This window comes from Leucopleurus acutus (assembly GCF_964270905.1).
Source record: "Leucopleurus acutus genome assembly, chromosome: 2".
NCBI classification, from domain to species: Eukaryota; Metazoa; Chordata; class Mammalia; order Artiodactyla; family Delphinidae; genus Leucopleurus; species Leucopleurus acutus.
The window spans coordinates 151,836,542-151,861,648 of record NC_139143.1 but is presented as its reverse complement, the minus strand read 5'-3'; the positions used below and the strand labels follow the sequence as shown (position 1 = coordinate 151,861,648).

At 51.4% G+C, this 25,107-nt stretch overlaps 2 protein-coding genes across 2 annotated transcripts in view; both read right to left on the bottom strand.

Moving 5' to 3' along the window:
• Positions 1 to 610: 610 nt before the first annotated feature.
• DMRTA2 (DMRT like family A2) lies at positions 611 to 3,989 on the bottom strand (the record flags this gene model as incomplete). Its single annotated transcript, XM_082832506.1, has 2 exons — positions 3,157 to 3,989; positions 611 to 1,662 (listed from the first exon to the last, which is right to left on the bottom strand). The coding sequence occupies exons 1-2, from the start codon at positions 3,770 to 3,772 to the stop codon at positions 611 to 613; spliced, it is 1,668 nt and encodes a 555-aa protein (XP_082688632.1). The 5' UTR covers positions 3,773 to 3,989.
• Positions 3,990 to 22,327: 18,338 nt separating this feature from the next.
• The window catches only part of FAF1 (Fas associated factor 1), a 499,303-nt gene continuing 496,523 nt past the window's right edge, over positions 22,328 to 25,107 (bottom strand). The window contains exon 19 of the mRNA XM_082834106.1: positions 22,328 to 22,588. Within this exon, the coding sequence (XP_082690232.1) occupies positions 22,505 to 22,588 (84 nt within the window). The 3' untranslated portion in view covers positions 22,328 to 22,504. The remainder of the gene's footprint in view (positions 22,589 to 25,107) is intronic.

The window sequence follows — 25,107 nt, the reverse complement described above, 5'->3', positions numbered from 1 at the left end:
AGGAAACCCATGCTTATCGGCATAAGCAACAAAGAGAGCGACAAATACCGCAACGAGGAAAGTGCACCTTAGAACTTGTTTCCTTTTTTCTTTTTTTACAATTTGATATCGATATATATGTGTGTCCCAAAGACTCGACTCAGTGCCAAGAGATTTATACATCCTAAATTTATATTTGTTAGAGCGAATATTAAAATTTTTTTAAGGGAGGGGGAGACACAGAAGACAGACTCTCGGACTATCCTGCCAACCATTTGGGAGCGCGGGCAGGTGTGACGAGCATAGCGACAGGAGAGGCAGGAGCTTGCGCAGCGGCTGCAGCCTCTGAATTCTCAAGAATTCCCGGCCTTCTGAAGGGATGGGGAGCCTTGATAGGGTCGCGGGACGAGGATGGGGGTCTCACATCCCCTCCGAGAACATCTGCATCTGAAGCTGCTCCTCTTTGCTCAGCTCTCCCCACCCACCGTCCAAAACAAAACTGAAAACCACCTTGGAGCGAGAGGATCCCAGCCGGGGCGCAGAGAGCGCACCAGGCAAAGACGGGCCGGCAGCCCGCGGGGCAAGCCTGGGGTCCCTGTTTGGGGGCCGCCCGACTGCCGGGCCGCTCGCCCTACTGCTTCTCAGGGGCGCCATTGACCATGGGCCCGTACAGGCCGCCGCCGTAGGTCGGCTCCTTGTGCACAGCAGCGGCGGCGGCCGAGCGGTCGCGCATGAGATCACTGAAGGCGTAGTCCATGGGCGGGCGGAAGCCGAGTGTGGGCACCAGGCCGGCGGTGGAGTAGGGAGCCATGAAGGCCAGGCCGCGACTGTGCGCCGCCGCCGCCGAGTAGGCCAGGCGCAGGGGGCTGAGGCCGAGCGGCGCGCCCAGCGGGTAGGCGCCCGCGTCGGCGCCGAAGTGACTGGCGTTGGGCTGCAGTGGCGAGAAGGCCGAGCGGCTGCTCAGCGAGCCCAGCGCCCCGGGCGCCATGGCGCCGGCCAGCAAAGGTCTGTGGTGCGGAGGTGCGGCTGGGCCCGCCTGCAGCGGCGTGGGCAGCCCCGGCCCCCCAGCGGCCGCGGCGTCGACGCGGCCAGGCCACGCGTCATCCGCTGCTACTACTGCCCCCACCGCGGCCTTATCGGGGGGCACGGCGGGGCCGAGGCCGGCCGCCAGGCCCCCGCGGTGGTGGTTCAGCACCTGCTCGATAGCCTGCACCACGTCGCCGCCGCAGCCCTGCAACACTAGCTCCAGGACACCCCGCCGGTGGCCCGGGAAGACGCGCGTCAAGATGTCTAGCGGCGTCCGCTGTCGTGGACCCGGGCCCCCGCCCAGCCCGGGCGCGGGAGCGGCCTCTGCCTCTTCTTTGTCGACCTCGGAACCGGATTCTGAACCCAGAGGGCTGGTGGATCCCGGGCTGTCCTCCTCGCCGCCGCCTCCGGGGCCAGCGCTGCCTGGGCAGCTGCCACCTGCCTCTTTGGAGGCCCGGGCCAGGGGCGACCCAGAAAAGGACTCGCCGTCGCCGTTCTCCGAGCCCGAGCCTGCTCGCACCTCTGGGGACGATGTCCCGGGACCAGAGTCCGCGCCGTCGGGTGATAAGGGCTTTCCCGGCGGCGGCTGCGGGCTGCCTGCGCGGCCTGCCTGAAGCAGCGTCTTGGGGAATACGTCAAACTTCTGTAACTTGGCCTCTAGGAGGGGAGAAAGGGGTATGTAAAGGAGCGGTTAGCAGGGAAGTGACCGCACCCCACAGCACCAGAGCCCTTTGGAGTCCAGCTTCCTTTCCCTCTGAGCCTCACAACCCTCATTCACTGGCTCCAAAACCCTTCTTTCTTTTTCTTCCAGCATTCCTTCCCCTCTGAGCCCCTACAGCCTGGCTCTTTCTCGGCTCCCAGAGCGCATTCTCTTTCTGTACCCAGAACCCCAACCACCTGTGCCCTGTAAACTCAGTGTCCAGTGACCCTCTTCCTACATCTGTGCCCAATACATTCACCCTTCCTAGTCTTGGCCTGCTCTGGAGAAGTGGCCTGACCCAGAGGTCAAACAGGAGCCAACACAACTTGCACCTGCACCGCACACTGTATAGAAGACCTCACTCCACCCCTGTGATTCCAAGAGCCAACCCAGCCCTGGGTGCTCTGTGGCCCTGGGCAGCACAGCCTGGAGGGGAATGCACCTTGGGCATTTACAAGATCCCAAGCCTCTCTACAGGCAAAAGTAGAGCCTCTATTTCTAATCCATCCTTTCCAAAATTAAGACCTAAGTGGGACTTCCCTGGCGGTCCAGTGGTTAAGACTTGATCCCTGGTTGGGAGCTAAGATCCCACGTGCCTCCCGCCAAAAAACCAAAACATAAAACAGAAGCAATATTGTAACAAATTCAATAAAAAGACTTTAAAAGTGGTCCACATCAAAAAAAATCTTAAAAAATAATTAAGACCTAAAAAGTTCTTCCCTCCCAAGCTGGAAGCTGAGTGAGCCCTGGCCTAATTCCGCACCCCCTCCCCCAAAAGCCTAGGGAGTCTCGAAGAAGAGGGTGCGGCCAGAGCAGGACGGGGAGTGCACTGGGAAGAGGAAAGGGGATTGAGAGAAGGGAGAGAGTGCGTACTCTGAGAAAAGGGAGACCAGCAGGGAAGGAAGCTAGAAAGAAGGAGCAGGGCGGTTGACCAGGGAACATTAGGAACAGGAGAAAAGGAATCCTGCGGGGGAGGGGGGAGTGGAGTTGGGAAGGAATTCGGCGTCCTCAGTACCTAGAGAAAGCGAAGCGGGGCGGGGGAGGGGACTTGGAGAGGGTCGGATTGCTGAAGAGAGTTGGGAAGGAGCGGAGGGATCTGCGGCGTGTGGAGAAGCGCAGAACGAAAGAAAAGATAAGACGCGTGGGTTCTCGCGCTGGGGAGAAGACCCAGAGAAGTGAGCAAGAAAGCTGAGACATGGCTGCCTTTGGGTAGAGGCAATAAGATTAAAGCGTTTACATTTGGGCCTGCGGCGAGAGAAAGGAATAAAGTGCAAATGCTTGAGAAAGAGGAGAAAGGAAAGTTTGTGTGTTTATGCCTCAAATCAGGGGCTTGGTGCGCGGGCAGCTCCACCAGGTGGGGCGTTTGGAGAACGGGATTCTACTCTTTCAGTACCGAGACAAGTCCCTGGGCTGCGCGCCCCTGAACCCCGTCCCTGCTCCCCTCTCCTCACCTGAGCTCCCCGCGCCCACGGCGCCGCCTCCGGTGCCCGCGGGCGCTCCCGCTCCCGGCCCCCCGCCGTCGGCGGCGCACACAGAGCCGAAGACCTCGTAGGCGGGTCGCGGCGGGATGATGCCGTTGGCGGCGGCCAGCGCCAGGCCCTCGGCAGTGCCGTAGAGGAGCTGTAACTCGCGCGCCTCGTTCTCTTCCTGCGCCTGTTGCCTGCGCAGCGCCACCTGCGCCGCCATGACGCGCTGGCGCTCGGCGATGAGCGTGCACTTGGCGCACAGGCAGTCCTTCCAGCGACAGTAGCGCTTGTGGCCCTTGAGCGCAGACACCACGCCGTGGTTGCGGCAGCGCGCGCACTTGGGGGTCCGCGGGTACTTCTCCGCAGCCCGCAACAACAGCGGCGGCGCTCGTAGCAAGCCGCCCGCCACGCTCACAGGTAGCGAAGCGGCCGCTGCCGCCGCCGCTGCCACCGACGCCACCGAAGCCACGGGCGGGCCCGTCGCTGTCGCAGCCGCCGTCGCCGCGCCGGGTACGCTGGGCAACTCGGAGCGCAACTCCATGGCAGGACCTGGCGTGGAACACCGTGGGAAGAGGGGAGAAACTTGCGGTGAGGAGCGCATGGTGCGCTAAGCTAAAGCGCACCCTGGAGGAATCCAGGTTTAGAGAGGGGCATTTCGGCAGCGGGAGGTTTAGCTAGCAGTTACCGAATCGCTGGGAGGAGGTATCTTTGGAGTCCGCTTGTAAATGCCCAACTCCCCGACCCCACTCCCACCAGAGTTCTTATAACTGATTTATGCACTGGGTGTAAGATTTCATCTGAATCAGTGGTTCCACTGGAAAAAATTAAAAGACATATAAAGTTTGAAAGTCATTGGTTCAGATGAATGTAACAAGGGTTTGAAAAAAAAAAAAGATCCCCCAAAGTTTAGCAGAACTGAGGTTAGACAGGCAGAGAGAAATGTTTGTTTGGTGGGACTCGAATTAGAAAATTTTGACCCAACAGTTAGACTGATGCCAAGAGCAAAACAGGAAAACCCGAGGCGAAACGTTCAGTTTTATAGAAGGGTGAAGAGGAGGGTAATATCAAGGCATAGAGTTCAGCTGGTTGGGCTGGAAGATTTTTTTTCTGGTGGGAGCAGGAGAGTTGGAGAGAAAACTCAGGGACGAAAAAAAAAAAGCTCTAGGAAGTGGAGTGAAGGCTAGGAAACAACTCAGGGGCAAAGTTAGGCCCAGGGGCCCAGGGACCCGTGGAAATGTGGGGGTCCAAGTTCCAAGGGGCGGGCCTCCAGGGGGGAAGAGAAAATGGTGTGGAGCTGAGTTCAGGAGGCCTGGGGAGGTGGATTACAGAGGAAATGCAGTGGAAGGATCTTTCTTTCGATAGGCAAACCCAGCCCGAGGATTAGCTTGAGGGGCGAGGAAAACAGCGAGAAACAGGTAATATGGGGGTCTGGGACCCAGGGTCCACGCGGGAGAGAGGGGTGTGCGTGAAAAAAAACCCTCAGGCATAGGCTGGGCTTGGAGATGGAGTAAACCTGTGGCACAGTTTTTAGCCTTGTAGTCTGGAGTAGTCGGGGAGGAAAAAGTATCTTGCAAAAGTTAAGCATTGCAGGAGGGAGAGCCTTTTAGCTGACCAACTCACCCGGCCTTCCCCTCCCCGCCCGGTTTAGGGATCCAGTCGTCAGACACGCCCTCTCCATTCTGGGGCACCGCGGGACCCCGCTCGGGAGCAGATTCCCAAATTCTGGTCTCGGAGTTGGGTTCCTGGGATTTGAATGGCCCAGCAGGCACCACCGAGGCGTGGGAGTCGCCTCTGGAACTGGGTCTGAGAGAACGCAGGAGTCCCCCCTGTGCCGTGGCCTCAGGAGGCCCAAGCGGGCCCAACTCTAAGCTTCCGCCGCGGCCTCCTCTGGGTCCCCGGTTCCCCTCCTGAGCCCGAATCCTGGTGTCTCCGCCCAAGAATTCTGGACCCCGTCCCTTTGCGCACTGCCTTCTTCCCTCAGGCCCCTGGAGCCGCGCAGTCCCTGAGGCCAGAGTGGCCCGGGATTCATCAACAGGGGCGGAAGGCCGGGACGCCTCCCCTGCCCTCCCTGCGGCCCTCAACTACCTGCCTTAGGCTCGGGGATCCTCCTCCGCGGGCGCTGCACGCGCCTCCCAGCTCCGCTCGCGACGCTGGCGCTCTCAGCCTCTTCCCCTTGCCCCCGGCCCCTTATCTGACCACGTCACCCTCCTTCAGTCACCATGTCCGAACTTCCGGACCCCCTCAGAACGCTGCGCAGTCCAACCCTTCCGTCGGAAATCGGAGCCGGGCAACCGTTTAGGGATCGACTGGCTGGAACCCACGACCCGGCCCTTTCCGCGCCGCGTCCCCTCGCGGAGCGCGCCGGACGCTGCACACAGTCTGGCCCCAGCTGCCCGGCGCTGCCAGACTCTCAATGAGCAGCTTCCCCGCTCTATTGTTGCTCCTTAGGGCTCCATTAGACAGAATTGGCCAACAATGTGGCGCCTGCCATTGGCCAGGGGAGGCAGACGGCGCTCTGATTGGCCGGGCCCGCGCCCGGGGAGCCCCGCACTCTACAGTGTCCGAAAGATTCGAAACTGCAAAAGCTTCTCTGAGGGCCTCGGGGAGGGGAGGGGGCGCTCCAGGGAAGGAGTGGAAAAAAAAGTGGGCAAGGAGGAGCGTTGAAAATACCGTGACAAGTAGTTTCCGTGTGCCCGAGAGCGTGTGAATTGCGCCTAATTACCGTGTCGGGTGCGCCTCTACGTAGACGTGTGTAACCCCTCGGTTTCTGGGGCGCGGGCTCCGCTGCGCCGCTCTCACTGGCCGGGGGCGCTTGGCAAGGCCGACCTCCCCAAGTAGCCCTGGCGGCCCAGGGCGGGATGGGGGCAGGTGACAATTCAATTACCGCGGTCGGCGTGGGGGTGGAATGGGAGCGCGGGGGTGGAGAAGGGAGGGTGTTCATGGCATAAATGCCAGGAAGAGTTTTCCTCCCTCCATCCGGCTCTGTTTCGGCATGCTCCCAAGTCCAACGCGTTTGGGGTAGTGGAGGCTTTTTTTTTTTCCCGCCCCTGCCGCCTTTAAAAGGCAGATCCTTAATTTTAAAAGTCCTGGTACGATAGGCATCACGGAGGGTAAGTGTGGCTTGAGGATTTTCGTTTTTAAGGAGCCGGGAGAGGAGAAATGAGATAGCGCTTCCTGTCGGCGCCCGCCGGGGCAGTGCGCTCTGCGCCTTTCCTTTCCCAGCCCCTCTAACCCTGTCCTTCTGCCCATTTTTCTCTTTCCTTTCCTCACTTCTGCAGCATCTAGATATCTTTTCCGTGGTGGTGGGATTCTTTTCGTCGTTGTTTTAAGTTAACAGTTTGATTTTCTTTTTTAAACGAAAGTAAAAAGTGGGTTCTCTCTGTCTCCCCATATCCTCTTGGACGCAGGACGCACATCAGTCTGCCTGTTCTTCCGGTCCAGAGACAAGGTCGCCGCGGGCCCCAGTGAGTAGTTTTAACTTTCGCCTTACCCTCCCGTCCTGACGTCACGGCTCTGAGGAACAGCTCGGTGCGCAGAGGAGGTAACAGTTTCGGATTTTGTTTCCCTCTTGAATGGCAACATCTGGAATTAATGCCGCGGTCCTCGGGCGGGATCGCCTCGGGTTTCTCTCGCTGTGATTCTCTTTCCCTTTACTTTCTGTCTTTTCCTCGTTCTAATGTTCTCTCACTCATTTTTCTTTTCTACTTTTCTCTCTCTCCTTCAGAGTAAAGAAAATTCGTTTAATTTATGAGAAAAAATGAGTTTTCCAGTCGTTCTCCCTCCACTCCCGACCAAGGGTTGCCGCGTTGCCCTTTCGAACTTCCAGGGCCCCCAGGCTCTGGCCCGCGCTAGCCGGGGCTCGGACGTACTGGGCGTGCAGACTCGTCCGGGGGCCTCGGAACGCAGCCCCTTCCACTTGGCAGGTCTACTGCTGCCAGCCCGAACGCCTCTGACGCCGGGGGCTGGGGATTGGGGTAGGAAGGCGAGACGAGCGAGGCCCCACCGCCCAGCGCGGGACCTCGCGCAGGTTCCTCAGCGAAGCCAAACCGAGGACCGGGGCGGGGGAGGGGATGGTGCGCGCAAGAGCCAGGCAGATTCGGACAGATTGCTTCCAGAAAGTTGACCAGGGCCGCGCGCAGCGTGCTCAGACCTTGACAGTCTGCGATAAGGCTAGAAACCCGGCTGTTCGCTCCTAGCAAATTCCACTCGCTGGAGCCTGAGAATGCGTTTGGGAAAGAGAAAGGGGTCAGCTCCCGCTGGGTCTCCCGCATGGACAGATGGTAAGGGAGTGAGTCTGGGATAAAAATCCTTTAGGAGCGAAGGACCCAGACCCCACCGTCCAACATCTTGAGGTTATGAGGTCAAGGAAATCTATGCGTTAACTGCACCCTGGCAGGGCGGTGGGTGGAGGAGAGACGACAGAATCCTGCGCCTCCTCCCAGAGCTACCTTGGATAAAGTTTTCGAGACATTATTTTAAACCCCAAACGAAATGAACAATAGAAATCTGCCTAGCTTCCGGGGAGGCGTTGGCCCAAACACCCCTCTTCGCACTTGAGGCCAGGCCACTGTGAGATTCCCCCAGTCCGGTCCCAGTGATCCTGCGGCAGCCAAGGGTCAAGCCACAGGATTTGGGATCCCCGCGTTTTCCCGCTGGCGTAGAAGGAATCTCATTTTCTTAAGTTGGGGAGAGGACACATTCTGGAACCCAGCCCAACCAGAGGGAACCTGCCCACCCCTAGAGCAGTCACGTCTCTCCTCGGGTTCACCGCCCAACAGGTCCGGGACCCACAGTCTTTCTTTTGATATCCCCGAGGTTCTGATGTCCCCCCTGCTCATGGGAGTGAATGTGTCATGGAAGGAGTCAGAGTAACTGTCCTTGGTCGAAGTCACTGCACTCACACCTCCATAGGCCACTCTGAGCTAGTCCTGATTTGGCCTGTGCTCTCAGAGGGGAGCAGACCAGAACGGGGTGGCTGGACAGAGCTGCCAGCGGTGGGGAGAGCATGCCCAGACTGAGGCATTAGGGGCTACGCCCCTGACGCACACCAGAGTGTGGCTTCACAGCTGGACACACAGTCTGCACGTGTGACCTCATTCTGCACAAGTCTTGGACACACCTCGTACCTGCACGGAGTGTCTGCCCAGAGGGTGCATGCATCTCTGACGCTGCTCTCCCACCTGAGAGGATCCCTTCGGAAAGTTTGATGGACTTCACAGCACTCTCATAAGCATGTCCTCATTCTGAGACATTCACTCGGTGAGTGACCTCTCACCCAGGTGTTCACAGATTCCCATCTCGGTGGCTGAACACCAGACCCGAGCATATGCTCGTGCACTTGCGCCATCGCTCATCCACGGACCTAACCCTACCCGAGGGCCTTGCGGGCAGCTGGACCCTGAGCAGAGAAAGCCAGACCTCTGGGACAAATGAAGTGGCTGAGGGCAGAAAGCCCATCTTCACACAGTCACACACATACACACTCACTCATGCACGTCCTCCTGGCTCAAACTCATTTGCTTACGCCTCTGCCGTGCCAGGGTGTGAGGGCCCCGGGGGAGCACTCTGAGCAACGAAAATCCACCTCCTTCATGTCTGAGACTGGTCCCCAACTCTCGTCCCTGCCCAGGCAGTGGTGGGGTACAAAGGGATAGCCCTGGTGGAGACCCAGGGTGAGGCCGGGGCTGGGGACTGAGGGTGTGGAGGGGGCTGGAGGCGCGGCGCGGTGGCGCAGAGTAGGAGCAGGGCCGGGAGCGCTGGTGGGGAACCCGGGTGGCATTGACTTTTGCGCTGTTTGCCCGCGGCCTCGGAGCAAGCAGACGCCATCTGTTTGCCGGCTGCGGCGCGTCGCGTTTAATTACCCTCCCGGCAGCCTAATAGAGATGATATTAAACTAAATCTTTCTGACATTAAAAGTAATTATCCTCAAACCAGTGGCTCCAGGACGGAATTGCCCCTCCCATCCCTACCCCTCCCCTGGCCGCGCCAGATTCCGTTAGTTTGGCTGAAACTCCTTACCCGGAGGGGGGCGTGGAGAAAAGAGGGAAGGTGCCTTTGGGAGAAGGATTCTACGCGGGCCGCCCCAAGCACACTGTTTCCTGCACAACCACGGACGCTCTTGTGCATACGACACGCGCGTAGATACTCACACACCTGTACACGCATAGACACACAACGACAACATTTTCCTCCGGATCAACTCCCGAGCCACGTTAAGACTGTCAGCCGCGTGCACCCCTAGATGGACAGTGAGAAGCGCAGCCTGGCTTGCAGTGCAGGTCCCCAGCCCGCTAAAACGGCTTTTGCGTGGTCAAGGCCACAGATCCGGCCTAGGCTAGGACCAAGGACCCAGGTACAACTTTGCAGCCAGAAAGACCCTCTGCCATCCTGGCGCTTGACTTCTCAGGCGCTCTTCCTGGGAGGGACCCTGCGCCTCGCCCTTCCTTCACAGTGTCTTAAGTCACACCAAGCTCTGTCTCTGAGAGGCAATTCCAGTTACGCCACTTGACAGGTGAGAAAACAGACTCAGAGAAGTGAGGCGACTTGACCCACATCTTACAACTAGTACAGGACAGAGCAGAATTCGAACCCAGGCGTACCAGGGGACGCCCCTACCCAAGGCCCAAGTTCTGCCAGGGTCTAGGCGAGGGCTCGGGCTGGATGCGGGGGACGGACGTCTGGCCTGAGGCCCCTCTCGGAACACTTACCTCGCGCCCGCAGGACCAGCCCCTTCCCGCCTCCCCAGGGAAGGAGTGGGCCGGGGCCCTAGCTGAGGGCGGGGGAGCCAGGGCATCCACGCGGGGAGCGCGGCCGGAGCCCCAACGCAGAGCCACAGCAGCAGCCCTCCTTTGGATCCAGCCCCGGTGTCTGCAGGTCACGCGCAGGGGAGGCGGCCGCCCAGTGTCGCCAGGCTTCCTGTCTCCACATCCTTCTCGTTGAGCGCATCTGAGCCTGGGACAAACGCGCAGAGTGGTGTTCATTGCTCAACTACTTGCTTCTAGTTTTGAGCGCCTACTGTGTACCACTACTCTGCTAAACGCTTGGTGTGTGCTGTCTTGCTTGGTAGGCAGTCCTTGGGGGAGGTGTGACTTTGCGCGTTTCAGGGTTGAGTCGGCGAGGTTCCAAGGTTCAGTGAGGCAACGTAACTTGCCGGGGTTGCAGTGCTGCTGAGCGTAGAGGAAGAGAGGCACCCAGATCCGACTCCCACTCTCAGGCATTTTTCTTCTCACCTTCAGTTCTGGGCAGGTAGGAGCAGGCCTGGGGGCTTTCAGCCGATTCGATTCCATTCAACTTGCTGATTATTCATGAAAACGTGAATACTGGTCATTCATTCATTCATTTCACTAATATTGAGCACCTAGCATGTGCCTGGCCCTGAGGACTGAAGATAAATCAATCGTGATGGGCCCTTAAAGAGCTCTTGTTGGCCAGTTGTGGACACAGTCATCTGTCAATGACCTCACAGTGAGAAAAGGGCTGCGGTGGGAGTGGGCAAAGAAGGGTCAAGGGACGCTTCTGAAGAAAGGGACCCCTGATGCAAGACGTCAGGTTTCCCAAATGGAAACATTATTATTGCCTGTTCTGATAAGTAAAACATTATAAAACATTTTACACATTTCAGCAAAGAATATCTGGAATATATATATTTCTGTGTGCCTACATTTACAAAAATATACTTTTTGTTACTTTTTAATTTACAAATATAAGCATTTTTTCTTATCAGTCAATATATCTGCATAATCTTTTAAAAGAATTGCTATGAACTGTAGGTACATTGTATAAATGTACCCTAATTTATTTAGCCAATTCCCTATTAATAGGTATTTAAGTTTGTTTCCAACATTTGCTGTATTGAAAAAATGCTACAATGAACATCCCTTGTGAACTTGCCTAATTATTTTCTTAGGATAAATTCCTAGAGATAAGATTGATGGTCAGAGGGTCAGAGGCTTTTTTTTTTTTTTTTAAGGTTTTGAAAGCTACCTGTCAGCCCTCAGGAAAAGTTGTATCAATGAACACACTCAACAGTAGTGCATCTGCTGATCTTTTTAATCTTTGCCAGTTCAAGCAGGAAAAATATATCGTATTGTCACTGTAATTTTCATTTCCTTAGTGATTCCTTAGTGATTCCTTAGTTTTTCCTATATGTGTTGGTCACTCATGTTTTTAAAAAATCTATGTATATCTTTGCTTATTTTTCTAACGTATAGTTTCTCTTTTTCTTAATTTGTAATAGCTGTTTATATAGTAAAGGCAGCAGTATCCTCTTATCTGGACATATGCTGCATTTCTCCATTTTTGTTTTTGTTGATCCTATTTTGTTATACCAAAATTAAATTTTTTCATGTAGTCAAATCTGTCATTTTTTTCTTTATAGAATCTATTTACAGGTCATACTTAACAAGGGTTTTTCAAATCCAACTTTCTAAAAGCATTCTTATATTTTATATTAGAGCTTTTAAAATTATTTACATTTATATCTTTATTTGAAATTAATTTTGGTGGAAGATGTGAAGTAAGTTTGTGATTTAATTCCGCCCCCCCAGCAATGATTTGCCAGTTACTACAGCACTACTTAATAACCCACTCTGTCCCCACTGACCAGATACCTACACTGCATTCTCAGGTGAAATTAGGTCCTCTCAGTGCTTTCTCATTTAGGGAGCTATTTCCTTTTGCACTAGTATCACTCTTTTAATTATTGTAGTTCTGTAATACTTGGAAGGGCAAGTCACCTCCTGATTCCTGATTCTTTTTTTATTTTTTTCTCCAAAATTCTCATGGCTGTTTTGGAAAAACAATCTTCTGAATAAATATTTTAGAATTTTTAAGGCTAGTTCCAGAAAGAAAGTGAAGTTTAAAAAGCCCTTTGGAAAGTTGGTTTAACTGCCTTTAGAAATTAATTTGAGGGAGATTATACATCTTCACAATATGGTATTTTTCCATCTAGGACCCAGAATGACTTTCACTTATTCACCACTTTTATATCTCTTTGTAAATTTTGTCGTTTTGTTCCTATAGCATCTGTTCCTTAAGCATTCCTTGGCATTTTATGTGGCTATTGTGAATGGAATCTTTTCACTCATTACAAAGTCTGTCTAACTGGTTATGACAGCAGAAGAAAGTTATGGATTACAGTATACTTATCTTGAAACGGGCCTCCTTTCTGACCCCTCCCCCTTTTAAATTAGTTTTCACAGTTTCCTGGAGCTGAGTTTGGAAGGACCTGGAATTGACCAGGCCGAGGAAGGGAGGGAGAGAGAGGCGATTCTGCCCAGACAAAACGGTGCAAAGGCCCAGGTCCTCCTGGGACTTTGGGGACGGTGTGTACACGCAGGGTGGTCTTCTTTGGACCTTCCTTCTCCTGGCCTCCATCTCCCAAGAGGGCCTTTGGAAACAGCGATTCCAGGAATTAGCCCTGGGTCCGACCCGCCAACCAGACTCCCCGCCATCCTGACTCGCGACTCGGGAGCCACCGCTGCTGTGACTCGCTCTGGGCTTGCCTCCCGGCCACACTGGAATCAGACTGCCTGGAGGATGGCAGTGGCCAGGCTACCGCATTTGGGGGGAAGAAAATGCGAAGAGGAAGGGCATTAGGGCTCGGCTTTCGGGCCGAATCAGCCGGGTTTGAGTCCTGACCCCGCTTCAGAAGTGGAGGGACCATCTGTCAGCAGCCTGTAGTCCCCAGGTCACTGACCAAAATGAAGACATGAGAGAGGGGTGTGGCTTGGAGGGAGAGACCTAATCCATCCTCGCTGGCAGCCCCAGACTCCCCCCGCCCCCCGGGCCTATCTCCCTCAGATAAAAGAGCTCTCCTACTCTGACTTCCACCACCACTGCCCCACCTCCTATTCCCTCCACCCCTTCTTTTGCCCTGGGACTGCCCAGTCTTCTTCCATACTGTGTATGGTGGGTGAGTTCCAAGCTGCATGACTGGCTCAGGACCGGATACTGGTTGGCCTGGAGACCAACATGTTCACTCTCTTCCCTGGCCAGGGCGGTGGCAGGGTTGGGGTCGGGAAGCTGGCTCACAAGTAGACCGTTTTGCCCCAGTGGGTGGTTCAGACTCCAGGCTTGGGGTGGCAACGATGTACAGACGCCCCCTCCAGGTTCCCAGGCCCAGGCCAGTCAGTTACCTGGGAAACTTCTACTGGCTCTTTAGCACGCAGCCCCTTGGATGCCCCCTGTACTTGTCAGAGGTACCGTCCGCACAGGCTGACCCTGCAAGCTCTCCGAGTGCCTCTGCATTGCCCCCCCTCTCAAGCCACGCAGCCACCCATCTTCAACTCCAATTCATACTGAAGGAAACTGAGAGAGGAAGTCACTTTCCCAGGGTCACACAGCTGGGGCGGGGGCAAGGACGAGAACTGTTCTTTGCATCTACAGAAGAGACTGGTTGGAGACTTGGAGGTGGAGCTGAGGCCACTTCCTTCACCCCCATTTCTCTGAACTGATCCCCTGGGGATGGGTAGAGGAGGGGTGGAGGGAGGTGTTTGGAGCCTCTTTTCTTGGGGTTTTCTTCACTCCCTTCTGTGCACCTAGAACCCCCCTTCGCCCCTCAGGACTGACCACACTGTGCCCTCAGTGCCGGGCAAGAGTCTGGCACCACCCTTCATGCATCCCCAGTACCTCTGGTCACAGGGCCTGGCTGAGCAGGGCTGCCAGTGTGGAAGCAGACCTGGGCTGGAGTCCTGCATTTGTCACATTTCCTCCTACCTAAGATGGGAGTAAAAACAAGGCTTTCATGGGATCATTGTGAGGCTTCAGTAACACAACTGATGTAAAGTCCTCAGTGTCTGACACGTAGCAAACACTCAGGTATATTGGGTATTATTATTTGTTAGCAGTTGTTGGATGAATGATTTCCTCTCTTTGCCTGCATTGAGGAAAACCGTTCCTTTCTCAGTACCTTTTTGCCTCCATTAGAAGGAAGACTGGGGTGCTGGGAGCTGGTGACAGGAAGTGCCTCTGCACTTGAACCATAATCTGAAAACTCCCTCCAGAATCAGAATTCTGATGGATTTGCATGGCTCAGAGATCTTCTGGCGGGCCCAGGGTATCTCCCTCCCTCCCCACTTCACCGAGCACCTTCTCCAGGGGCTCCATTAACCAGAACGTGTTTGTCACAAAGCACAAAGTGGTACTGTGTCAGTAAGAGAGGAGCAGCCCAGCCCAGGGCCCACCCCCAGCCTCTGGAAGCATCCCCCACCCATCTCTTCTCTTCCACTATTTGAAGCACACCCTGGCAACTGCTGGTTCTTAGTGGGGCTCCCCAAAGGCAGGGGCTGGGCTCTGTGCCCCCGTGGCACAGTACCACTTTTATTCCAGAGAACCTGTTCTTCTCTCTGTGTTCATGAGCTCCCATAGCATATAAAAAACTCGTAAAATGCACCCCTTTTTTATATGAAGAAACTGAGGCATGTAGGCAACAGCTGTGCAAGCCAGCTCCCCACTGATGCTTGGTGTAGTTGAAGGCATGCCAGAAGGGAGGCCTTGGCCAAGTCACTTCGCTGCTCTGGTCCTCCATTTCTTCATCTGTAGAATGAGAAAAGGTAGACCTGCTGGACTTGGAAATGCTCTGAAATGAGAAAAGGACTATGCAGACCCAGCTAGGAAGAAGAAGACAGTTCCCATGTGGGATGCTCCATCCAGCTGAGGCCCTGGCATCCACCTCTGGAAATAGAGCAAAGTTCCTGGCCTCCACACCTGGTTTCCCTTGCATGTGCTTCCACCCAACTCCCAAAACACAGAAAAATTTCAGTAAGACTCTCTTTGTTGCCAACTCCTCAGGAAAGTCCTATGCAAATGTTACCAGTGTGTGCTCAAGGAAGGCAATAACATTTCCAGGGGCCCAGAGACCCGAGCCCAGAGGGGCAGGCTCCAGTCTGATCTTGTAGGCTGCTTACCTTCTCTAACTCTGGGATCTGACTGTTGGGCTTGGGTGGCCCCATTCATTACAGAGCGGACTCTGGCCAGAGCTCCCAGATGCGCTTCACACCTCCCCAGAAGCCCTCTGACTGCCTGGACCAGGGGTCTCCTCTGGTTTCCCACAGCTCCTGGAACTCCTCTAGCATTGACCACACTGCCTTGAAGTTGGTGGTCCCACCCCAGCCTGGGAGTTCTGGGCCAAGGGTAGAGGCTGAGAATCAATTTTTAATGAAAAGCCTAAATGATGAATGGATGGATGAGTCAAAACTGACCCAATCTCCATACGGAAAAGGGAACTTAAAAGTACTTAACTTAAATGCTGGTCTGATGAAAATGCATGGTGGGAAAAAACATTTACCTTGGGGTTAGACAGGGTTATGTTATATAGTAGCTATGAGATTTGGGGCGAGTGATTTAACCTCTCTAAGCCTCAGTTTATTAATGTAAGAGACAGGGATCGTATGTTCCACCTCAGAGGGCAGTTCTGTAGTTCATTCACTCGTATAACATTTACTGTCTGTGCCCTGTGCCAGGCCCAGTGGGGACAGACCTGTCATGGTCTCCAGGGGAGACTTCTGTGCATATAATCACAGTAATGTCATAAGTGTTCTACTAGGGGTAAACACGGGGATTAGAAGGGGCCCTAACTTGTCTTGGGGATTCCATGAGGCTTCCTGGAGGAGAAGTAGTGGAGTGGAGTGATAACTGCCTGAGTTCTGGAGCCAAACTGCCTGTGTTGAATCTGACTTCTTGGTTTACTAGCTGTATGACCTTGGGCAAATTACCTACCTAATCTTTTGTGCCTCAGTTTGCTCACCAATAAAGCGGGGAGAGTAATAGTTCCTACTTCATGGGATTGTTGTGAGGAATAAATGAGTTCCGTAGACATGATATAAATGTTCACTCTCGTACCAACAGCCATTTATCAAGCACCTACACAGTGCCAGGCCCATGCTGAGGGATAAAACAACAAATGAGGTTGACATGGACTCTACCCTCATGGAGTTTATACTTTAGGTAAAATCTGAATTGAGTATCAAAGTACAAATTGCCTCTTATCTAAGGAAAGTTTGGAAGAGCAGAGAGCAGAGGAAGGAACTCAGAGGCTGCTGACATTTCACAGGCAAGCAGAACAGGAAAACTACAGAGGGGACAGAGGGGGAACTTTCAGAGAGGTGGGAGGAAAACTAGAGAAGTGTGGCATCCTGGAAGGCAGAGGGGAGTGTGTGGGAATGTTTATTATACGCTATCATCTGTGGGCTAGAAGTTACAGCTACTGAAGCAGCTCAGGGAGGGAGCCTCACTGATGAGGGGAGACAGAGCCGGCATGAGGCTTGGGCTCAGATCCAGACTGGAAGGTCAGCTTCTCTCCCTACCACTGCATGTCTCTGGGACGGTGACATAATTGCTCTGAGCCTCAGTTTTGCTAACTGTAAAATGAGGACATTAACAGTAGTGACCTCACAGTGATTCTGAGGCAGCTGTGGGAGGACAGGGCATAAACCCCCAGCACAGTGCAGGGCTTACCTGGGTGCTCAACACCAATCCCCTTACTCTTTGTCTCTCCTCACCAGCCCCAGCTCCAAGCAATTAACCGCTTCAGTAACTACTGGGTGCACGACTGCTACGTGCCAGGCCCTGGGCTGGCTAGGGGAATAAACAGACGACTACGACCTGGCTCTGCCCTCACAATGTTCCCGGATAAGCCGGATGTTAGAGATGGAAGTGACCACCTTATTGGTACATGACCATCATTGTTTCTTTGTTTGAATTCAGTTAATAAGCACAAATTTACTCTGTGCTTACTATGTACTAGTCATTTCACTAGGCCTTAAGGATATGAAGTGACTCAGACTCTTTGGGGAGCTCACTGCCTGGGGGTCGGGGAGGGAGGACATGAGAGCTGAGAGTTATAGATCACAGCGATCCAGTGCTTCAAGAAAGTCAATACAGGGCTGAAGACTCACAGCACAGGCACCTAACCTGGAGAGTGTGCAGAGGGTGTGGCAATGGTCGGGGAAGCCATCTTGGAGGAAGTGAAGTCTGAACTGAAAGTGAAGGCTGGATGGATGGTGGTAGGAGTCTAATGGTGATGGAAGAGCACTCAGGGCAGAGGGAATAACATGCAAGGACAGAGGTGATAGAAAGCTGATGCCTTCAGGAAACTGTAAGGTAGTTCAGTATGTGTGTTGAGGGCATGGCTGGAAATACAGATGGGGAGGGAGGTAGGGAACAGATGACAGGAGTTTTAAATCCAAGCTGAGTTTGGATTTTATTTGGAGGGCAATGGGAAGCCTTTGCGGGGATCGAAGCAGGGGTGTAGCATGGTGAGGCAGGTGTTTTAGAAAGCTGTTTCTGACAGCTAAGTGGAGAATGGTCTAGAAGAGAAGGGACTGGAGAAAGGGAGATCAATTAGGGTGTGGTTTTATAACCCAGGTGAGAAATGATAAAGGTCTGGAGGGAAGAAATGTCAGTGGGACAAAGGATGAAGGAGTAGGGAGTGGGGTTTGGAGATGTCAGAGGCAGAAGCTATGGGAACCTTCTTAAATCACTGCATGTACTTAAAAATAAAAGGCATTTCTTAAATTCTGGCTCTTGACACACTGGGGAATGAGTCATTTTTGGAAAGCTGAGTTTTCTATAAAACTGACTTTTTATCCCTTTTAGCATCCTCCAACATTTAAAAGATGTTGTTATTGTAATTACTATTTGAAATGCCTTAGTTATGTCATAATTTCCTTGAAGGTAGCACTGCATCGTCATAAACACAGCAGGAGCTTTGGAGTCAAAGGTCTGGGTCCCAGACTCTGCTCTGCTCGTTACTAGCTGTGAACTTGGGCAAGTCACTTCACCTCTTTGGGCCTGTTGCCTCTTCAAAATGGGGTCAAGATCACCCACCCAGCAGGCTGTTGCGGGGTTACAGGAGGTAACATATGTAATGCTCCAAGCACGGTACCGGGCTTATCCTGGGTGCTCAGTAAGTTAGTCTTCCGCTCCCTTCCTCCTTCCCATGATGCCCCGGGATGATCCTTATGGACACCAGTAATGCAGTGACACTTTGTGCAGGGTTCTTTGACCTTCCCTGAAGGGCCCTAGAGCAGTGCTCCTGGACTTCTTGTAACTGCTTTTCATGTTTTCTGTGTCCTCCCCCATAAACTTCCACTTCTCACTGCTGTCATCACCCATTCTCTTTTCCTTTTGTAATCCCATGAGTTTGCAGACCAGATAGTAGTTGTTCTAACTGCTTTACATGTTAGCTAACAGTTAAGTGTTAATTCATTGAATCTCTACAACTTTATCAACCAGGTACTGTTATTATCCATTTTATAGCTAAAAAGCTGAGGCGCAGGAAGGTGAGGTGACTTCCCAAGGGCACACGAGTAAGTGGTGGAGTGGCTTGAACCCTGGCAATAAGGCTCCAGAGGCTATTCTCTTAACCACGCATTATGTCACCTCTCAAAGCCGAGAACCACAACTAATAGACAGTGTGCAAGCTAAGAGTTAATGGACTGAAGACTGGAGAGCAAGTCTCTTTTTTGGTGTTTCCTTTCAGAGCACACTTTCAAAATGCAAGAGCTATATGGCCAGTTGGGCTTGTTAAGGGTTATCTTCCAAAGCAGATTATGTGAGACAAGGGAGAAGCACTAAATGTAGAGAGAGGTTCAAGGCAAGAAAGCCTAGTTGTTGCATCTCACCCTCTTTGCGGCTTTTAGATAAAAAAAAAAAAATGGCTTGATGAGAAGAAGAATGGACAAATTCAACTTCCCAAATGGTCTGATGTTGTTTGCATAATGTAAGTGGTGGCTGTTAAGTTTGGCGGGTCAGTTGAACCCACTGAGAATCTGAGAAATACAGACTCTCCTCCTAGAAAAGTACACATCTAACTTTTTGTATACAATTGTAGGGGATTCTAAGATCCATTCTTGGACATGAAACTTAGAGGTTCTTTATAGAATAGTTGTGGCCCTGAAAGTCAGAGCCTGGGGCTTGAGTTCTGATTCTTCTACTGACATTGTGTGACTTCAGGCAAGTACCTACCCTCTGAGCCTCATGTACAAATATGGAATGATCATGCCTGCCCTGCTTCTCTCACTGCAGTGGACTGTGATGTCGGTGTGGAAGGTGTGGTAAACTGCAAAGTGCTGTGTGAATGTTATCAGGGCACTGAGGTTCAGAGAAGTTACTCACCTTAACGTCACACAGCTATTAAGTGGCAGAACCAAGTTTCAAACTGAAAGACACTGAGGTCTCTGGAGTGTGTGTGTATGTGTGTGTGTGTGTGTGTGTGTAGATCTGCCTCCAAGAATTTTAAAAAGGATCAAATGGGCTAAGCATGTGGAAGGGTCACTTGGACTATAAAGTGCAGTGCCCATGTGAGTTACTCCTGGACTGAATTCAGGATTCCATGTTCCATCTGCCTGTGGGATCCAGGACTGGTTGGATGAGGGGCTGAGAGGAATGATGGAAGTGTGCCAATCAGAGATGCTTGCTTACGACAATTAAGACCCCTTCTCACAACCAAATGAACAACTTTCATGCTTTTGGGGAAATCTGCCAGAGTTCTGCAACCTCTTTAAAACCCATGTCATTGACCAGCACACTCAACTCAGCATGTCTAGCTTTGGGAGTAGCAATTTTAATGCAACCACAAACTTATTTTATGTTTTTAATGTCACCAATAAAATCCATAAAAGCCTGATTCCTATTCTCCTACACTGAAAAGGAAAGATTCCATAAAAGAACTCAGACTTCATTCAGATGCTTGCAATTCAAAGACGAACACCTGTATGTCCCATAAAACTAGTGGTGCCAGAGCATGACAACATAGCAGACCAGAAAACTCCCCCAAACGGCACCTTCTGAGAGGCGGTGGGAAATTGGCAATACTTCCTCAAACCTTCAAACGGATGCTCCAAACATACAAGTGATAATCCAAGAAACACAGAGGAGTGAACTGGAATGGGGCAGGGATGACAGCAGCCCTGGAACTTCATTCCAGACAGCTGGGCATAAGAACACAGAGCACACATTCTGATTGACACATTTCTGTGTCTGGAGGCTGGGATATAAAGCCCAAGGAAGTGTAAAGGTAGGAGGAAGAATTACAAAGGACTTTGCTATTTTTGTGGTGATAGAAAGGCACTTAATGCTTTTCTTGGATCCTAACTTTATATAAGTCATTTTAATGTTGTATTTGTAAGAAAGGGCATAAAATTGCTCTGGCCTTCTGTTCTGGAGCTCAGTAGAACAGAATGGTATGAGTGAACAGTGATAATTAGCTGAGGCCTTTCCTAGCAAAGGGGCCCATAGGATAGGATTTCATGGGACTGAGAAAGAACCTTCCAAGGCAGGGTTGAAAAAGGGTGTGTAAACTTCATGCACATTCAAGTAGCGTTTAATAACTTTTATGAAATTGGTTTCAGAGTAAAGTCTGTATTATTGGAATGCAGAAGCGAAGATGATGGGGGAAACAATATGATGACGTCAAACCCAAATTAGATGGAACAGGTTAAACATGAAAGTGAATTCAGAGTCGTGTCTCTCCAATCCCCACCCACACATTGCTGCTGTTCCTGAGTATGGCCTGAGTTCGGGGTTGTGGCTTCTCTACGGCAGCTACAGAACACGGTCTCCCTGGAAAAAGAAAAGCTGGTGCCCTAGTGCATCTGTAGCATTGGAAATGACTGTCTCGTGGGGCCATTAGTTTAGGAAGGTGGGAGTGGAGCTGGACTGGAAGTGCTCAGGTTGAACTCCCCCACTTTGGGTATCTTTTCCTTTCAGCCTCCCTGGAGAGACCCCTGGGGCCAGAGAAGGTCTGCACCCAGGCAGATGTAGCACTAGTCTGTTAGAAACACATTCTTTGAAGAGAGTGTTCAGGGGAGGTCCCTGGTTGTAGTGTCAGAGAAAAGACACAAGGTGGAATTTTCCTGGCCAATGCCTACTTCTGGGCAGATGGAAAATGACCAGGCATATCTCAGGCCATGGTTAGAGTCTTCTGAGAACCCCTTGGCTTGGGCCAGGGGGAAAAAGCCCAGCACTCAGACTCTTTTGGACAAGTACAAAATGTTAAATCAGGATCCCAAACCCTAGGATAGAGACCACAGGGGACGCAAAAACAGATACGGAGAAACATTTCAAGACTGAAAAGAACTCATTGGCGGTGAAGGTATAAACAGTGCTTCCATGAACTAAACTCTGAAGCCCAAATCCATAGATTAACAAGAATCCACATTTACTAAATCATCCCAAATTATTATATGCAAGTTCAGGCAACACGTGTCTTCTGAGCTAAGCCCCTAAGTTTGCTCTCTTAAATATATGAAGTCAGAATTTTCAGCCATAGAATGAGATCCCTTTCATTTGAGATGGGAGTCTACCATCTAATACTGAAACATTAAAAGGATGAGATAGTGGAACCAGTTCCTTATGACAGCTGGGCTGAGTCCATGGGGTGGCTGATCAGATTTTGGTGACAGTCAAGGTGCTTAAAGCACCCAGTGACAAGGTCCAAATGCGTGATGGGAGCAGAAAGCAGGAGAGAGCTGTGTTCAGTGTACACTGATGGACGAGCAACCTGGGAGCTGGTATCCATGAGGTTCTAACTGCCCAGATGCAAACCTAACAGCAGCTTCCTGCAGCTGGGCCAGATACTGAAGTCCTGGTACTGGTCCTCTTCACACTATCTCAACATTCACATTGCAAGCTTAAATAGTTTCTTACACTGTAATGGAACAGCATATACCTCCTGGATGGAACCTGGGGACCCAAGGCAGGAGCAGTAAATGAATATCTTGCATATATGTCAAATGCAGTCCTCAAACACAACCTTACGTCTTAGTAAAGAAGTCAGGAAGTATCAACAAAAATGATATCTTTTTTTCCTACAACAATGTTTAATCTCCATGCCAAGAAGTCCCATTTGACCTTTTCCCCCTGCCTCTTAAAATTAGGTGACAAAGTAGAAATTCAGTCATCAAAAGAAAAAGGCAGAGGTGTATGAGCCCTGGCTCAATGAGACACATCAAATACAGAGCAGCTTGGTGTCACAGGTCAGACAGAACTGTCCCAGACACTGTGGGGAAGATGGGCACTGGAGAGGTAAAAATCCTACTTCATGATCACTCACACTTCAGCAGCGCATTAGTCACTGAACGAGGGCGAGGTGAAGGGGGTAAGAGAGGCAGAGCTATAGTTCTCTACAATGAGGGTTGGGAACATATACTCGTGGATGGGAAATGTTAAGTAGCTATGTTTATTATTACTTTTTTCCAGCAATCTTGCAAGAGGCAGAAGTGTGACACTGAATTGAGTGAGACGAGCGTGTAGGTGGCTTGGCGAGGTGCCCTTCTCCTGATGCAGGCCTCTGGCTTGTCAAGGAACGGCTGGTTCCACTGCTGGGCCATGTTTACTCTTTTGCTTCAAGGAAAAGCGTTTCTTGAGGGAACAACTTTACCTCCAATAATGATTTATTTGGGTCCAGCTGGGTTACCTAAAAAGAAAGAAAACACATACTCAAAAAGACTGGAAGAAGCACTATTTTCTCTCGTGGCATTCAGATCTTATCCTGCACATTGATTTTGAGCCTACTTTGCACAGGCACGAGCATTTTCACATCTCTTATCTCAATTTGATCCTCAAAATAACCTGTGAGGTAGGTGTTGTTACTCCCATTTGTTTAGAAAAATCTTAATTTATATTTTTTTTACTGTTTTTTAATAAGCTTTTAAAATTTTTATTTATTTATTTATTTATGGCCGCGTTGGGTCTTCGTTGCTGCACGCCGGCTTTCTCTAGTTGTGGCGAGCGGGGGCTACTCTTTGTTGTGGGGTGCGGGCTTCTCATTGTGGTGGCTTCTCTTGTTGTGGAGCACAGGCTCTAGGTGTGCGGGCTTCAGTAGTTGTGGCACTCGGGCTCAGTAGTTGTGGCTCACAGGCTCTAGAGCGCAGGCTCAGTAGTTGTGGTACACGGGCTTAGTTGCTCCGCGGCATGTGGGGTCTTCCCAGACCAGGGCTCGAACCCATGTCCCTTGCATTGGCAGGCGGATTCTTAACCACTGCGCCACCAAGTCCTGTTACTCTCATTTTATAACCGAGGAAACCAGGGCTCAGAGAGGTCAAGTCTCATAGTTTAGTGGAAGAACTAGCATTTGACCTCAGGGCAGGTGGAGGCCCACTGCTTCCTGTACAGCTCAGCTTGGCCAGCAGAACAGGAGGGTCTTAGGAAAGGGTACTGGTTACCAAACAACTCACTGGCATTGCTGGGGACCCGTGTTTGGTTAACTCCTGACAGCAGGGAGGGCCTTTTCTGCTTGGTGGGAAAGAGCTAAGCTTTGGGGGCTGATCTTCCACTAAACATACCTGTAGTAAACTAGAGAGTGCCCATCCCGCCGTGCCCAAAGATGAGTATCTCCCCTGCTGAGGAGAGGCTCCCTAGGGAGGCATATCACAGTCTCCTTGTTGATGGTGGTGAAGATATTTAGTTCCAAAAAATGAGTCAAGTTCATAATATGACTTTATATTTTAGAAATAGAAAAATAATTATTTTATAATATGAACTATAGAGAGAATAAAGCTAGACAAAATCTTCTTGGCTCATTTGGGATATGTTAATCATATAGGAACGCTACATTAGGTTTATGGCCTCCTAGGTCAGGGGCAAGGATGTGATGTGGAGGTTTTCTAAATCTGAGAGTGAGAGAAAAAAACCAAAAATGTCCTAAAGGGAACACAAATTTTAAAAAGCTGAGAAATACTAGGACAACGGGCTTTGGAACCAGAAAGATTCTGGTTTAAATCACAGCTGTGTTGGCTATTAGCTTTGTGGCTTTGGAGTTGGTATCAACCTTGTAGGACTGATGTGAGGATTAAGTGAGAAAAAATAAATAATTAGCACAGGGTCTGGCACAGAGTAGGTGTTCAATGAGGGCGGCCGTGTATGTGAGCAACTGTAAGGATGGACAACAGACACACAGATAAATGGACAGCTCCAAGTGTGCATGATGGGAGGCCAGGCAGTCTGCTCTGTCAGACATGTACAGGAGCTCAGGGCCCCTGGGCAGAGACTATAGCACCTGAGATGGACAATCTTGTCCTCTGCTCAACTCAAGCCACACCTAATGAGATGGCTCCACTGTCTTCTCCAGGGGATGGGGAGGGGATGCCCTAGGGGCCTGAGTGTCACCGGCAGGCTGGCGAGCTGAAGGAGGAACACTATCTTTGACTGTATCCAGATGGAAACCTGGTATGCCCAGGAGGGTCATTAAGGAGATACATCTGCCTCCAGAAACCTCTGTGCTTATAAGGAACCCATAGCAAGGCTGCTCTACTGGTATCTCTTGGGCTCTGGGCAGATGGGCAGGCAAGGTGGTGGGGAGGGCCTAGCCTGCTGTCTGTTTTCCAATGCACCCGGGGGCAAGCTGTTGGCAAATGTTTACCCACTTCCCCAATTAACATACAACACTCTGCTGGCTTCTGTCAACAAACAGAGCTACGCTGCCTCTGCTTCTGACTCATTGGCATTTTCTGCCCAGCTGCTTCTGCTATTGTTCTTAATTAACATGCCAGAGCTCTTACGGCATCTTCTACTTTGTTATTTGTGGTTCGTAAATATGATGTTTGCTGGGAGAAACCAAAATCATACTGCCAGAGCTGTGCATACTGGCAAAAAGATATGCTAGGAAGCAAAAGAGGTGGGCAGGTTGGAGCCTTGTTGCCATGTTGTCAATATGCAAGGTTAGATGTTCAGAAAACACATCCAGTTTTCACTGTGTCTGAGAAAAGTTAAGTGATTTCCCCCAGTCACTTTAAGTGGGAGAGCTGGGACTTGAGAAGGAGAAAACTAGAATTTCTTGGACACCTATTACATGCCAGGTACTTTAAATATGTTATTTCATTTAATCCCTAAGCAACCATGCAAGGTTGACAAAATTGAGGCTCAGCATGGTTGCCACTTGTTTAAGGCCACATAGTTAGTGAGGGTCTGTCTATACGGTATAATATTGATAGTAAA